Consider the following 13,059-nt stretch of genomic DNA (forward strand, 5'->3'; position numbering starts at 1 on the left):
TGGGGAGTAAAGTACTTGCAAAGGATATAAAACAGAAGAAAACAAAAACTCTAGAGGGAAATCCCATGTCATGTCTCATCATCCCCGACGTCCTCCACCGTTGCCACCCGCGCTTTGCCCTTCGACGGTGATGACGATGAGCCATCCTCTACCACAGCGTCCTCGCCATGATGAACAGCCTCACCATGTTCAACGGGTATAGAGGTAGACTTCTCAGATTGTACCTCAGTTGTTACTTCTGTCCATTGCTCGGACACTGGCTCGACATCGTCTGTCGCGGTGGTTGGAGACCTTGCTGAACCCCAACCCGGCAGGGTACGAGAACCCGAATTCACCTGGCTAGGACCCTGTTCATCCTGACTATCATTCACACCGTTTTCCGCCAACACGGGCGCTTGGGACTCGGAACTGCCGGCAGGCGTCTGTGCAGGTGGAGCTGTTACAGGAACAGTTGGAGTGGGCGTCACATTTGCCGCTCCACTCGAGCCCTGCTCCGCTGAGTGGAGGGGAAGAAGGGACCAGCCCGGGGGGAGGCTAAGTCCCTCGGGTAGTCGTGCATCGCCAGCCGTCATGGCGGGTGCTCTTGGATCTGAAATAAACTGCCGGCGAGTCGTTGTTATTGTAGATGACGACGGAATGGTAGGGTTCTGCGATAAAGTGTTCGGCAAATCCAAGGGGTTGGCTTGTGGATTCTGAAGACTCCGAAGTCGCTGAAGCTCGGTCTGTAACAAGCGGACCAGATGAAGTTGATCCGCCGTGACCCGGAGATTGCTGATCTCCTGCATAATCTGCTGTTCCAATTGGGAAAGGTGGCTTTGCATGTCAGAGACAGCCGTTGGGGCCGGCGTAGGGTGGGCAGTTGGTGTTGGTGGTGGTGGTGGACGCCCGAAGCCAAAGCCAAACCCGATTTGTCTTGCGCCAGGATTGCCATTATTTGCTGGCTGCAGGGGAGCATTGCCTTGGTGAATTTGCTGATGAAGATTGTGAAACATGTCTCCTCGGCCCGCACCGAACCCGATCCGGAAGGGTCCAAATTGGTATACACGAGCTCTGGGTAAGTCATCAGCGGCTGCATTCCTCCCGGGAGGCTGATTCCCAGCAGGGCCACCTTGTAGACCCCCAGCACCCCCGTTGCCTTGCCCATCATTTACCCCCACCCCAGGCTGGCCACGGTGACGAGGCGGTGCGACAACTGGGCGTCGACAGGTTGGGCAGTTTTGCTGTCTTTCCAGCCAGCTGCGAAGACAGGCGAAATGCAAGATGTGACCACAAGGGAGCTTCTTCGGGCGAAGTCTCTCAGAAACCCTTCCTCTTGTTGGTCCAGCTCCGTCCGCGGGTTGCTGCCACTGTGCCATTTCCTCCCGACAAATAATGCATACTTCTTCTCGTGCGATTTCCTCTGCAGTTGCATCTGGATACCGCTCGTTCATGTCACGGGTAGCATTACGATACCGAAGGAAATCCATAATTCTGCGACCGAAGGAGCGAATCGTCACCACTACGTCGCGCAGGATATGGATCGGCAGCCCGTAGAAAGTGAAGAGGATGGCAAAGAAGGTGAGATACACGGTCAGCTTCAGGAAATCCGTGAGCAGATCGAGATAGAAAACCCAGCGGCCTTTTTCCTCCCATCCTGGTACATCAAGTTCCATCTCATTGATATCGTTCTCATCGGGTAGATTAGTAGGAGGAGAGAGTTCTCCGGCTTGCGCACTCCGACGAATGGCCTCCTGCCTCTCAGCTCGAATCTCCTGGCGGCGCTCCTCAACCCTGGCCTTCAATTGTTGATGAGTAACATAGATCTCTACCAGAGAAATTGAGTACCTCGCGGCGGTCGAGCTCGATAGGATGGTGAGGACGGCGAACTCGAAGCCGAACATGACCATCATGTCAGGGCGTGCTTGCTCAAGAACCGTCCGAACACAGTACCTTAACATGAAAGAATTGAACAGGACCGCGAGGAGCAGGGAAGTTGCCAGGCGAGCATGGAACAGGCGAGGGTTGGCAGGGGGTTGTTGCTCCAGGTATTCCACACGGCCTTCGCCAATCCAGCCCCAGACTTTTCCGACGAGTAGACAAACGAACATAACCAGAAACCAGCCGCCCAGCTCCCCCCGGAATATGGTCATGGCCAGACAGGTTTCCGTAACCGCGAACCATGCCTTTTCATACAACTGTTCGGTTTCGATGGGTCGCAAGGGGCCGTAAAGGAGACGCTGAAGCCAGAAAAGAAGGAAGCCGACCGCTAACAGACACACATTTGTCAAGATCTGCATCTGTTAGAAGATATTCTCTCAAGTGGACCTTGGGCGTAGAGATCATTCAAGAGCACATGCGGCGGCGACCTACCATGAGATTGGCACTGCTCTGAGAAAGGTAAACGCAGGCCGAGTAGAAGTTCGCCCTCTGATGAAGTGCCTTTAGAAAGACACCCGTGGCTAGGGCCACGGAGACCTGTGGAGTGAGGCAGGGTTAGCTTTCCATTCAATGCGAACCGAACCATGCGAGCCACTTACCCCAGTATATGCGGCAAGTCTCATGGCAACAGAGGCGGGCGAGAAGCCCGATGTCCTTGACAGAAAGCCGAAATTAAAAACAGTAAGGTTGTCAGAGGGACATCGACAGCGGCTAAAAAAGATTAACAAACTGGGAGGAGAGTAAAGTGAAAATTCAGGCCAGCGATCGCGTGGGCGGGAATTGGAGATGTTCTGGACAGCTATGCTATACTTGCTCCGTATAAGCAATGGGGGGATTCAGTCACCGCCCGCCGGGACCTTACGTCAGCGCGGGTGTCCGGTTCTTGTCTCCTTTGAGTTTAGTCTGACTGGGGGTTTGGATACTACTTAGTATGAGTCCTATAGACTGGTTCTTGTTCTGCTTTTCTTCGAAGAACAGGTTCTTAATTATCATAGCGTTCTCTCCTACTCAATAGATTTCCATGACACTGAAATGGTGACTATTCCACCAAATGCGTTAGGCCAAATTGACTGAATACTACAGGAGGAGCCAGGTAGTAAATGTCTGAAGGCCCGGGAGGTTTATGTACCAGCAGGTGTAGCATCGTAATGCTCGTTGATATTAAAGAAAGTAAAATTCAATGTCTTCTGCCATCAAACATGGTCATGATCAAGCGTAAATCCCTCGTCAGGGGATTTTGATACAAAAAGATCCCTCCAATCGTAGCGGGAATCACCTGGAATGTCAAGATTGAATCCTCCACTTCGATACGGCTTCAGAGGAATCCAAAATTTCGAATAAAACCCAGCTGATTTCCAATCCAAGATTGCTTCGATGCTACTGTCGCTTGAGAGAAGAATATTTGTCGGACTGAGATCGGCATGATAGAGATGAAATCTTTCTCCGACAGGTGGACAAGCCTGAGTTGATAATTTCTGGAGATGTCTCTCAGCCACAGTGCGAGAAATTGGCCCCAATGGTTAAGGTTTCCAGGATGGGTGTGATGCTTCGGCATCCACGGTTAGAAAGGGTTCAAGGACTCCACAACCTGTTGCTGACTGCAAATTCTCCGAGGTCACTTCAGCAAGGTCGTGGCAATATTGTGCGACAGTAGCAGCGACTTGAGCTCTTTGCTCTGAGGTTAGTGATGGCCAGGCCTTTGCAAGATTACGTCCTTGAACCCGCCTCAAATAAAGAAGGTACGTTCCAGCTGCTCATCGACCCACGAGTAAGTGACCTCAGGAAGTAGGATGTGTGGAAACCTGGATGCGACAAAGGCAAGGGTGTTGCTTTCACTGTCCATCCCCTCCGCCCAAGTTTTGACCTTACAGATTGCCTCAGAGCCAATCTCCCAGACGGCAGATGACATTCCAGCCTGGTATATGAGGCCTTCGGCTGCCTCTGGGGAGGATGAATTCCGGATGGTACCCTCGAGCAGACAGTAATGTCCGTCTCTCTCTTTCCAGCTGGCGACCGTAGCCTCGGGAATCCCACTTATGACCTTTTTGCAAAGGAACTTTGAGCCCATCTGATATATGTCCGTGCCTAGCTTCGAGACAGATAGTTCGATTGGTGGGGAAGGCTTACTATATCCATCAATCAGTATAGATTCAGTATTATATTTAAAACCAAGACTAGAGCCCTTCTGACATGAATAACATCTTCGCGATAAGTAGCCCGATGCAGATGAAAGTTGCAATGCTGTCAATCAAAGCAATGTAATCCAGCAAGCTCCTGCTCGCTGTCCTTGGAGCCCATTGTTCTCTATTTCCACATCCTAGGCTGGAGTAGAACACGCACAGCCGTACCTGGTAGGCACCCGCTATTCCTAAAGTGGAACACTATACCACAGCCCATATACGGAGTATACGGAGTAGACCAGCCAGGACATAGTATGTACATCAGTGTATCAAAATCGCAATCAGATAAAGGAAATAAAGTTAGAGCGATGCAAACAAGTCTAAAGTAAAATTCCGAGGCAGACTCGGTTCGATCGGAGCTCACTCCAATGCGCAGTCAGGTGACGTTGGATGTATCTCATTTCAAGTCCACAGCTGACGTTTTCCCTCCATCTGCCAAGAACTTCGTCCCTCCAGATCCTATAATCTAGGCGTATATTAATCGATGATATCCGAGATTTTAGGCTAAGCCCTTCGACTCGGAATCAGAATATGACCTGAATTGATTAGAGAGATATGGCTTCCCAACGAGCTTTATTTACGGCGAGCCGCACGCAGACCTTGACCTACTTGCTAGCCGTCTGCCCGTTTTCAATTGCTTTTCTAGTTTATATCAACTCCTCCATCTCGTTTGTGGTCACAGAATTGATTGGACTGCACGATGGCGAAGGAGATGCCGTCGGAACCCTCGGGTTTGCAGATGAATTACTTGCGCTGGTAGCTTGCCCACTGTGGGGGGTGCTTTCGGACCGCATAGGTGTCCGCCATGTACGCTTCCGTTCACTCTTGATATAGTTCTGATCTGGAACCTCATTTTCTTCCCTTACAGGTATGTGTGGCTGGCTATGGCATCATAGCCGTCGCATTGGTTGTATTTGTCCAGGCCAAGAATGTTTACCCGCAACTTCTTCTGGGACGGTTGTTATTTAGTATTGGTGGTTCTGCGGTCTCAACCATGGTGACGGCAGTGCTTCCAACTGTGACGGGAAACTCCGACGAACAAGAATCTACCGAGACAGCAGACACGCAAAATGGTTCCAACCATGAAGCATCATCTCAAGCCCAATCAGACGGCGAAGCGAACACGCCTTCCTCTCGATTGGCTGGATTCGTAGGAATGTGCGCTGGCTGCGGCGCCCTTGTATCTCTCGTTATATTCCTCCCACTTCCCGCCAAATTCCAGACACTCGGCTTATCACCATCAGAAGCTATTCAGTGCAGCTACTACGTAGTTGCTGTAGTGGCTCTCCTGGTCAGTATATGGTGTCTATTCGGCCTCCGGGATCTCCCCGGCGAAGAAAAGAAGACATGGAGTTCACTTTGGTCGACCCAAGATGAGGACGATTATCCATGTACTGTTGGCGGCAAATCACACCTCCCGTATCTGGACCAATTTGGCGCAGCTATAGTTCTAGGATGCTGCCACAGTGACATCCTCATAGGCTACATCGGAGGATTTGTAGCACGCGCCTCATCAGTGGGGATTTCATTATTTATCCCCCTCTTTGTCAACCACTATTATCGAGTCCTGGGCGCCTGCAATGACAGCCGCAACGAAGGGCCCGGAGATATCAAGCACTCTTGCCCTGATGCGTACAAGTTGGCATCAATCCTGACAGGCGTCTCCCAGCTCGTAGCCTTGATCGCTGCACCAGCGTTCGGGTACTGGTCTGATAAGTCTCGCCGGCACCATCTGCCTCTCCTCCTTGCTTGCCTAGCTGGTGTCATCGGATATTCGACGTTCCCACTTCTCCCCACACCCAAATTCAGCGGAGAAGGCGGAAGTCCGAGTGTATTCGCCATAATGAGTTTAATCGGTATCAGCCAAATCGGGGCGATTGTCTGCAGCCTGGCGGTATTGAGCAACGGCATCCTGGGTATCAGTCTAAACCAGGAGATCCCGAAACAGGCGTTCGACGCTGAGACTGAAGTATATAACGAGGATAGTGCTTCTCGAACTAGCGAAATGGATAGCGGCGCAGACCGACAGCCACTGCTCGCAAGGCCAAGGAACCATAGACAGCAACAGTTGTCCCATTTGAAGGGGTCGATAGCTGGCGTATACTCCTTTTTTGGCGGCGCAGGAATCCTCCTCCTTACTAAGTTAGGTGGTCTTCTCTTCGATGTTTTGTCTTCAGGTGCGCCGTTCTACATCATGGCTGGATTCAATGGTGCATTGCTCCTGGCGGGCATTGTAGGTTATCTTGTCAAGCGCTCGAGGTAAAGCGTATTATTTGGAGGTTACTTAAATTCTTATTTACAGAATGTTCATTCCCGTTTTCTTTTTACCTTTTCGCATCTGCTTCAAAGTACACTTACACCACACATTCCTAGATTGACATAAACAGGACAGTAAACCGGATCTCAGTTTACCACTTGCACGGAAGGCAGTTTCGCCCGGAAAAAACACAATGTTCCGTAAACTGTTTGATTTTCTACCGTGTCTCTAGTCATAATTCAGTTCATAGCTGGCTATCTCCGTAATATCCTCTCTCACTTCTTGATCACTGGAACATCCCCGTTGGCGGTCGTGAATGCTTCGGCCCATGCCCCTGCTTGCGCTGCTCATCGCCTAATGGGCGGACTTCCAGTCCTGCACGGATAATATTAGTCCGCAGTACTCTTATATGTGCCTCATCAATATAATTCGATAAACTCTCCAACACGGCTTCCTGCACTTCTGTCCGTTTATCAGTTTGATTTGATACCAGTACCATCTTTTCCAAATCAATACGAGAGTCCAGGGTACCATCTTGGATGAGACCGATCAATTCTTGTACAAACGGAGACTTGGAGTGGATAGGCTGAGCTTGCCCGCTGGTAGCTCCGGGAGCGAAGATCTTGGACAGAGTGTCAAGCTTGACACGGCTGAAAGGAACCAGATACTGCTGGATAGACTTTGTTCGGATGCGAGTGTAGAGAGTGCTGACGTGACGTTGCAAATGGACGTCTAGGAGGTAGTCGGTTTGGTAAGACTCCAGGATATCTAGACATGGCCGAAATTTTGAATTGCAGAAAAAAGAAATCGCCCGGCGGATATGGGGTTCTAGCTCGAGGAAGTTGCGGAACGAACTATTGTCTAGCACGCGCCGCTGGAGTTCATTGCGATCCATGGATGCAAGCGCGCAAAGTCCACCATAAACGGCAACATCGTTGGACGTGAGCACTTCGTTGTACGAGTCACCTAAAGTAGGGTCTGTGCTCAAGAAACTATTGGCAGCGTCTAGATACGCGCCAGAGTGCAACTGCGACAAACCCATTGCAGCTGACATCTTCGGTTGGTTCTTGGCCTGTTCTTCTTGTTTCGACTGTAGATTGCGCAACCGCTGCACATGAGACTGGACACTCAGCCAGTCCCCACGCTCGATGGCTACATTTATGATCTTAAACAACATTGACGCGATATGGCTTGGGGTCGTGCAGTAATCTCTCATGCGAGAGTAAGCCTTCGAAGCCGACACCAAGTCACCAATTTGATGGTAGTGCTGTCCGAGGTCTTCATTGCCCATCTGGAATTTCCTGTCAGAACATATACCAAGGTATTATAGAGCGCTGTCAGGAAGCTTACTCTTATGCTCTCTTTAATAAGGTTGTTCTTATACCCTCTCAGTTCATGCTCCAGCCGATCGGTCTCCGCCTTGACGACCTTCCGTGTACGATCTATCCACTCCTTGTCTGGTGTAGCTTCAGCCTCATATGGCGCAACATCGGCGAGTGCACGGACTGCACGTTCGTATCGGGAAACATCTTTGCTTGATTTGGCTTCGACAATCGCAGCCTTCAGGGCCTCGACGGAGAGATATGTGGAGCACGTGCCTATTAGAAACAGACGGTTGAACTTGGTTCGGCCTGGAAGCAGCATACCAGTTAGCTAGACATCGGTGTGAGGGAGCGAGCATCATACCAGTATAATTTGCAATATACGATTCCAATTCAAACTTAGGTGGATCTGTTTAGAAGATTAGCATCTCTCCCACTTTAGGCACACTCTAATCGGTTTGCCAAGGCGACTAGGAAACTGTACCATCCACCTTCACGAATGGTGCTGTAGTAGCTGTAACTCCGTTTATACTGTCTAGGTCGGGGTTTCCTGCACCGTGTAATTGTCCCGCATATGGACTTGTCGGATGAGAGTCGAAAGCATCGGGTGGCATGGATTCCATCTCGCTGAAATTTGTGTCCACCCTGTGACTGCAGCAAGTGAACTGTATCAAACAACTGTTCCACTCCTGAAAATTCCCTTGTGTTCAAACGAGGAGAACAGTTGAAGCCTCGACAGATCACACACAGAGCGACTGGAGCGATATACCGCACGTCGAAGTGGAGTAAGTCTTGGTTACCCAAGCAGCGTTAGTGAAGGTCGCCGTAGTGAATATAGAGAAGATTGATGGTTGAAATTTCCGATCGCGAGGAGATAGCTATTCAAAAGTACTAGCAAAGCCAAAATCACGGGTGTATGTGACAGATGTGGAGAAAGAGAACAATGATCTATCAGATGATGGTCATCATATCAACAACGCACTTATCTCCGCCTACGTCTTCACCGCCCCCACGACCGCCTTTGTTGTCAATATCTACAGGGAACATATAAATCATTGACATGATGACTAGGTGTCTCAGCCTACCCCTGCAGGGCCTTTTGGAACGTCATTTGAAGACATGGTCAATCTACACAATAACAGCTTGCTTCCCTAGCAATTCATTGCAAATAAGACTTCTCCATGATAATGGCATACTGGGCTTCATCACTACAACTCTGCAAGGGAAGACGAAGACAATTGGATTCAAGCCCGAGTAGGATACAGACAGTCAGATTTAAGATTTCGTTTTCCATTGTTCCTTTTCCTTTTCCTTTGGATTCCGGGTTTGGTTGATCTTAATACCTGCGAATGTTGCGTGTGCTTTTCGATATCGACCAAGTAGATCAGCAACATGTTCAAAGCTAGTTGTGTCAGTCAATAACCAACCTAGTCAGAAAGAAAGAAGACGCACATTCCTTTATCCGAGAGTCTGGGTTCGTAGCGCGAAGATGATGATTTATGGTACTGGGTGTCGATGTATCTTCGCAGAGCCGGACTTGTCTGATCTAGACCCGTTCAAACGATCGTGAATAGCTCACCGCAATAGTCGTCCACCACAGCTTGTGAATCCCCAGTCATCACAATATCACCAGAGGCGTTGAATGACAGGCTTGGAAGATTCTCATGAGTGCTTTGGGTATATTTATTAGTAAAACAGCTACGGCAGCTGGCTCAGGTTTCCTACCTGCTCTCAGTTGAAGTAGCAAGGATATCACTGATCATGACGTGTCAGAACCAATCAATTTAGACCAGGTATAGCACCTTACCTGCGTGTGCTTTGGATATCCACAGCTCTGGTTGATTAGTACATTGGTTGAGGGGGCGAGAGAACCGTAGGGTACTCACACGTTCGTCTGAACAAAGTGGGGGCTATCTAGATGTTCGACCGGATTACCTGACTTTGTCTCCATCTTGGTGCCAGTGGCAAGCACAGATGAGCTAATCATATAGTGTCAGTGCGCATCATGCTGAAGGTCTCACCGCGGTGGAACGCTAGAAGAACCGAACCTCATATTGACATCATGTCTGCAGCTTTTGTTAGCAACATACCTGTTTGAGAACACATAGTAAGATATACCTGTCATAGGCCACGCTTGTCCGCAAGTGAGCTGGGTTCGCAGGGGGGGCAGGGCGAACATTCTCCTTATCATCTGCAGGCGGACGGGCAGGACGACTATGGACATCGCGATGGTAAGGGCCACGATCGTCGTAGTTGAGCTCCGAGTTAACATGTGCCGGGCGAGGGGGCAGTCCGTGTCGTCCCTATTAGTGAAGAGTCAACAGTAGTTGGTGCTTTTGAAGGTGGTGCTTTGAGCATACACATACCGTATAATTTCTTCCACGGTCATGCTCTGGAGGCTCTCGGCCATGCCCTCGGCGAGGAGGAGGACGATAATGACGGCGATGGGTATTCACTCGATACACTCGAATCGGTACAGGTCGGCGTATCCGATCGTTCAGCTCAGAAGCCATATTCGCCTATGAAACATGAGGAGTCCGTCTCATAAATCCAGGGTACCTTGTCCTTTACATACCAGATGGAGCAGACCTTGACGGACAGGACAATCCATCGAAATGTGTCCACGCTCCCAGCACACATGGCAGCGCCGCCGTTCCTGAGTTTACTTTTTGAGTATGGGATGTTCTCCAATTGTATGATGTGCCTGACACCGAAGGGCCTTACCATACCGTCGCGCACCATGATGTCGAGTCCGAACAGGATGGCTCTGAACACAAGGTAGGGTGTTCGCGAAGTTGGGGAAAGGTACAATGGCACAATGGCCAGACAGACAAAAGCAAGTGAGCGATCAAAGGACAAAGAGACAAGTTTGAAACCAGAAACTTGTTGATGTGAGAGGAGCAATAGACAAAGTAAATGATGAAGTGAGGAAAGTGTAAATGTAGCGACGAAATAGGAAAGCACGGGGCCCTGATGCCTTATGTGTTACGCCAGATAACCAAGTTGGAGTCGATTGAATACCCCTAACATTACTTTGTGCCAAGGAATTTTGGGGGTAATTCATCGTCTATCCTGGCCTGACAAAGATATTCTTACCAGTTAATCCTACTATGAAAACATTGCCACTTTTATGCCAGTGTGCCGTACGCTAGGAACCGAGGTAAAGAGAAATGATGTGGGTTGATCCCTGGATCATCAGTGGTGTAATAAGTCGACGTTTCCCAAGAATTTCTGCCAGGTTTAAGAGATATTGGTCATGATTATGGTTATTAGTGAGAGATATCATCAAGACATACATACACAACGCTCATAATGAAAATGATAAAAAGAAGAACTTCATGCATGCTGAACCATCATGCAGAGACAACGCAGGCTATGATTGGAGATGAAGTGCATCAGTGACGCCAAGGGATTTAGTCCTGCTGCTATGGTTGATAACCCATCGCTTCCAGAAATGTTCAGCTGTCCATCCAACGTGCACTGTCATTTAGTCAAGGCCATCCCCTCAGAGCAGGGTCGCAAATCCGGCAAAGAATCCAGCCATCACAACGGCTAGACCGTAGATATGATTCAGATCTGCCGATGGCCTGGAGGCGACCCCATTCTTGTCAGGGACGCCAGTGAAAGGAGGCAGCGAAGTGGTCGCTTGAGCGGTGCTGGTAGTTGCAGAAGTGGTAGTGTTGACACGCTTGGGGTCCTGAGCACCACAAGGGTTCTTAGAGCGGCAGTCATACTGGCACTGTTGTTCACCGTCGCAGTTTTTAACGCATTGGTTGTTTTTCTCTGTGCACTCAAAGTAGGGGATTGTCTGGGAGTATTCAGATGCGTTGGGAGACTGGTTGTTGCTGCAGATACACGAGTATACAAGGGATTTCTGTTTTAAATCGAGAGCAAGCACATTAGAGCGTCTCTTAGATCGCAATAAATTATACCTATAACTTACGAAGTCGCATTTGTTCTCCTTGGGGCTGCCCGAAGCCCCTGGCAGTTGCAGACAGATGAGAGGACAAGCTGAGGTTTGCGATTCGCACCATTGCTCTATAACGACCGAAAGTCAGAACGGCTCTTTCAGATGTTACCAGTCCACAGAAACATACTTCTCGTCGAATCTAAAACAGTGCTTGGGTCGATAGTGCTAGTGTTCTGGCATGTAGCGAGACTTGCTACAGTGGCAACGACGGCCAAGGAACTCAGGAGAACCATCGTGATGCGTTCGTAAGATAATGAATTTCAACGAATGACTATAAAAGCTATTATGTATTAAATGGTTAGCTAATAGTCGTACAATGGGCAACATCGTTTTAACAGGACTTACCAAGGAGCAGGAGAAGAAGACGAGAATAGCGATTTCACAGTTATGGATAGATCGATCCAGATGAAGATGTTCAGGTTGGGTATGAGATTGACAGAGAAGGCCAAGCACAGTGCAGACGGAGGACAGATAAGGGAACAGATAGAGGGGGAAAGAAAAAAGAAAGAAAGGAAAGAAAGGTGAATGATTCAATGGCCCCATATATGTACGATACAGTATGTACGACAATCCAGTCCTACTTTACTAGTAACTTTCCCGCCATCCGAAACGAGGTTGGAGTGGCGGCGCTATCAGTCTTCAAAGCTTTGTCTGGCCACCTGGAGAGCTCCCTGTATGCCTCCTAGTAATTTAGCTCATCCGTTATCCTATGTTGGATCGAGGGTGTTGAACTTCTTCAAAGGGCGATATGAGGTATAGGTATTACGTGAATGAGCACCTGCGGGAATTTAACAGGTTCTGAAAGAATTACCAGTATCCTAAAATGAGCAATTATGAACCTTTCTCCTTTTTCTGGGAATTCTTTTTCATTCTGGGAAGGGAAAAAAACATCTATCACTGTCGATCCGGGGCAGCTTCCCGACGCTGCCGTATACGGTACGGTACTAGGGTCCGCACTAGCCCACTAGGGTGCTGGACAGGGAGAACTTCATAGGTAATGTTTCTAGAATGGCAGTCATGCAGACAGACCCTGGTTGCATAACTGTCCAACCTCCGCGCATGATAATGATTGTTCCCCACCTCGTTGATAGGTGGCTATCTTTGGAGATCCATCATTCGCAGACGTGTCTTGAACTTTGACCTCTCTGCGATACTGGAGAAAACCGCGCACATTGTGCTGGAATGGCCTGGAAAGCGCCGGAGCCGTTTAACAACGCTGCAGATACCGAGTTGTCTGGAGATGTTTCCTTGGATTGGGGGTTGAAATGTCTCAGGTTGTTGATTACCCGAGGTTCAAACGAAGTGATTGGGCCACCGGATGCTTGGCTTCGCTTTAGTGTGGCATTAGGGACATAGAATACAGTAGTTCACCCTGTCACTACCTCTCAGGGTCTAGTCCCTTTGGTTAGTGTA

The 13,059-nt window shown here is 49.2% G+C and overlaps 6 protein-coding genes across 6 annotated transcripts; 1 reads left to right on the forward strand and 5 right to left on the reverse strand.

Annotated features, from left to right (window-relative positions):
- Positions 1–68: 68 nt before the first annotated feature.
- Positions 69–2,540, reverse strand: hrdA (E3 ubiquitin-protein ligase HRD1; the record flags this gene model as incomplete). Its single annotated transcript, XM_001817644.3, has 3 exons — positions 69–2,270; positions 2,350–2,454; positions 2,517–2,540. 3 exons carry the CDS (start codon positions 2,538–2,540, stop codon positions 69–71), a joined length of 2,331 nt encoding a protein of 776 aa, XP_001817696.1.
- A 1,103-nt stretch (positions 2,541–3,643) lies between these two features.
- On the reverse strand, positions 3,644–4,118 carry AO090005000657 (uncharacterized protein; the record flags this gene model as incomplete). Its single annotated transcript, XM_001817643.3, has 2 exons — positions 3,644–4,043; positions 4,108–4,118. The coding sequence occupies 2 exons, from the start codon at positions 4,116–4,118 to the stop codon at positions 3,644–3,646; spliced, it is 411 nt and encodes a 136-aa protein (XP_001817695.1).
- Positions 4,119–4,652: 534 nt separating this feature from the next.
- AO090005000656 (putative MFS transporter) lies at positions 4,653–6,480 on the forward strand (the record flags this gene model as incomplete). The annotated part of the gene is made up of 3 exons (XM_023234001.1): positions 4,653–4,904; positions 4,966–6,330; positions 6,400–6,480. The coding sequence occupies 3 exons, from the start codon at positions 4,653–4,655 to the stop codon at positions 6,478–6,480; spliced, it is 1,698 nt and encodes a 565-aa protein (XP_023089049.1).
- A 160-nt stretch (positions 6,481–6,640) lies between these two features.
- AO090005000655 (COP9 signalosome complex subunit 1) lies at positions 6,641–8,299 on the reverse strand (the record flags this gene model as incomplete). The annotated part of the gene is made up of 4 exons (XM_023234002.1): positions 6,641–7,655; positions 7,739–7,952; positions 8,041–8,085; positions 8,161–8,299. 4 exons carry the CDS (start codon positions 8,297–8,299, stop codon positions 6,641–6,643), a joined length of 1,413 nt encoding a protein of 470 aa, XP_023089048.1.
- Positions 8,300–9,736: 1,437 nt separating this feature from the next.
- AO090005000653 (uncharacterized protein) lies at positions 9,737–10,418 on the reverse strand (the record flags this gene model as incomplete). Its single annotated transcript, XM_023234003.1, has 5 exons — positions 9,737–9,742; positions 9,767–9,979; positions 10,043–10,195; positions 10,252–10,332; positions 10,401–10,418. 5 exons carry the CDS (start codon positions 10,416–10,418, stop codon positions 9,737–9,739), a joined length of 471 nt encoding a protein of 156 aa, XP_023089047.1.
- Positions 10,419–11,181: 763 nt separating this feature from the next.
- On the reverse strand, positions 11,182–11,879 carry AO090005000652 (uncharacterized protein; the record flags this gene model as incomplete). Its single annotated transcript, XM_023234004.1, has 3 exons — positions 11,182–11,332; positions 11,411–11,714; positions 11,774–11,879. 3 exons carry the CDS (start codon positions 11,877–11,879, stop codon positions 11,182–11,184), a joined length of 561 nt encoding a protein of 186 aa, XP_023089046.1.
- Positions 11,880–13,059: the final 1,180 nt, after the last annotated feature.

Source organism: Aspergillus oryzae, chromosome 1, assembly GCF_000184455.2.
Source record: "Aspergillus oryzae RIB40 DNA, chromosome 1".
Taxonomy (NCBI): Eukaryota; Fungi; Ascomycota; class Eurotiomycetes; order Eurotiales; family Aspergillaceae; genus Aspergillus; species Aspergillus oryzae.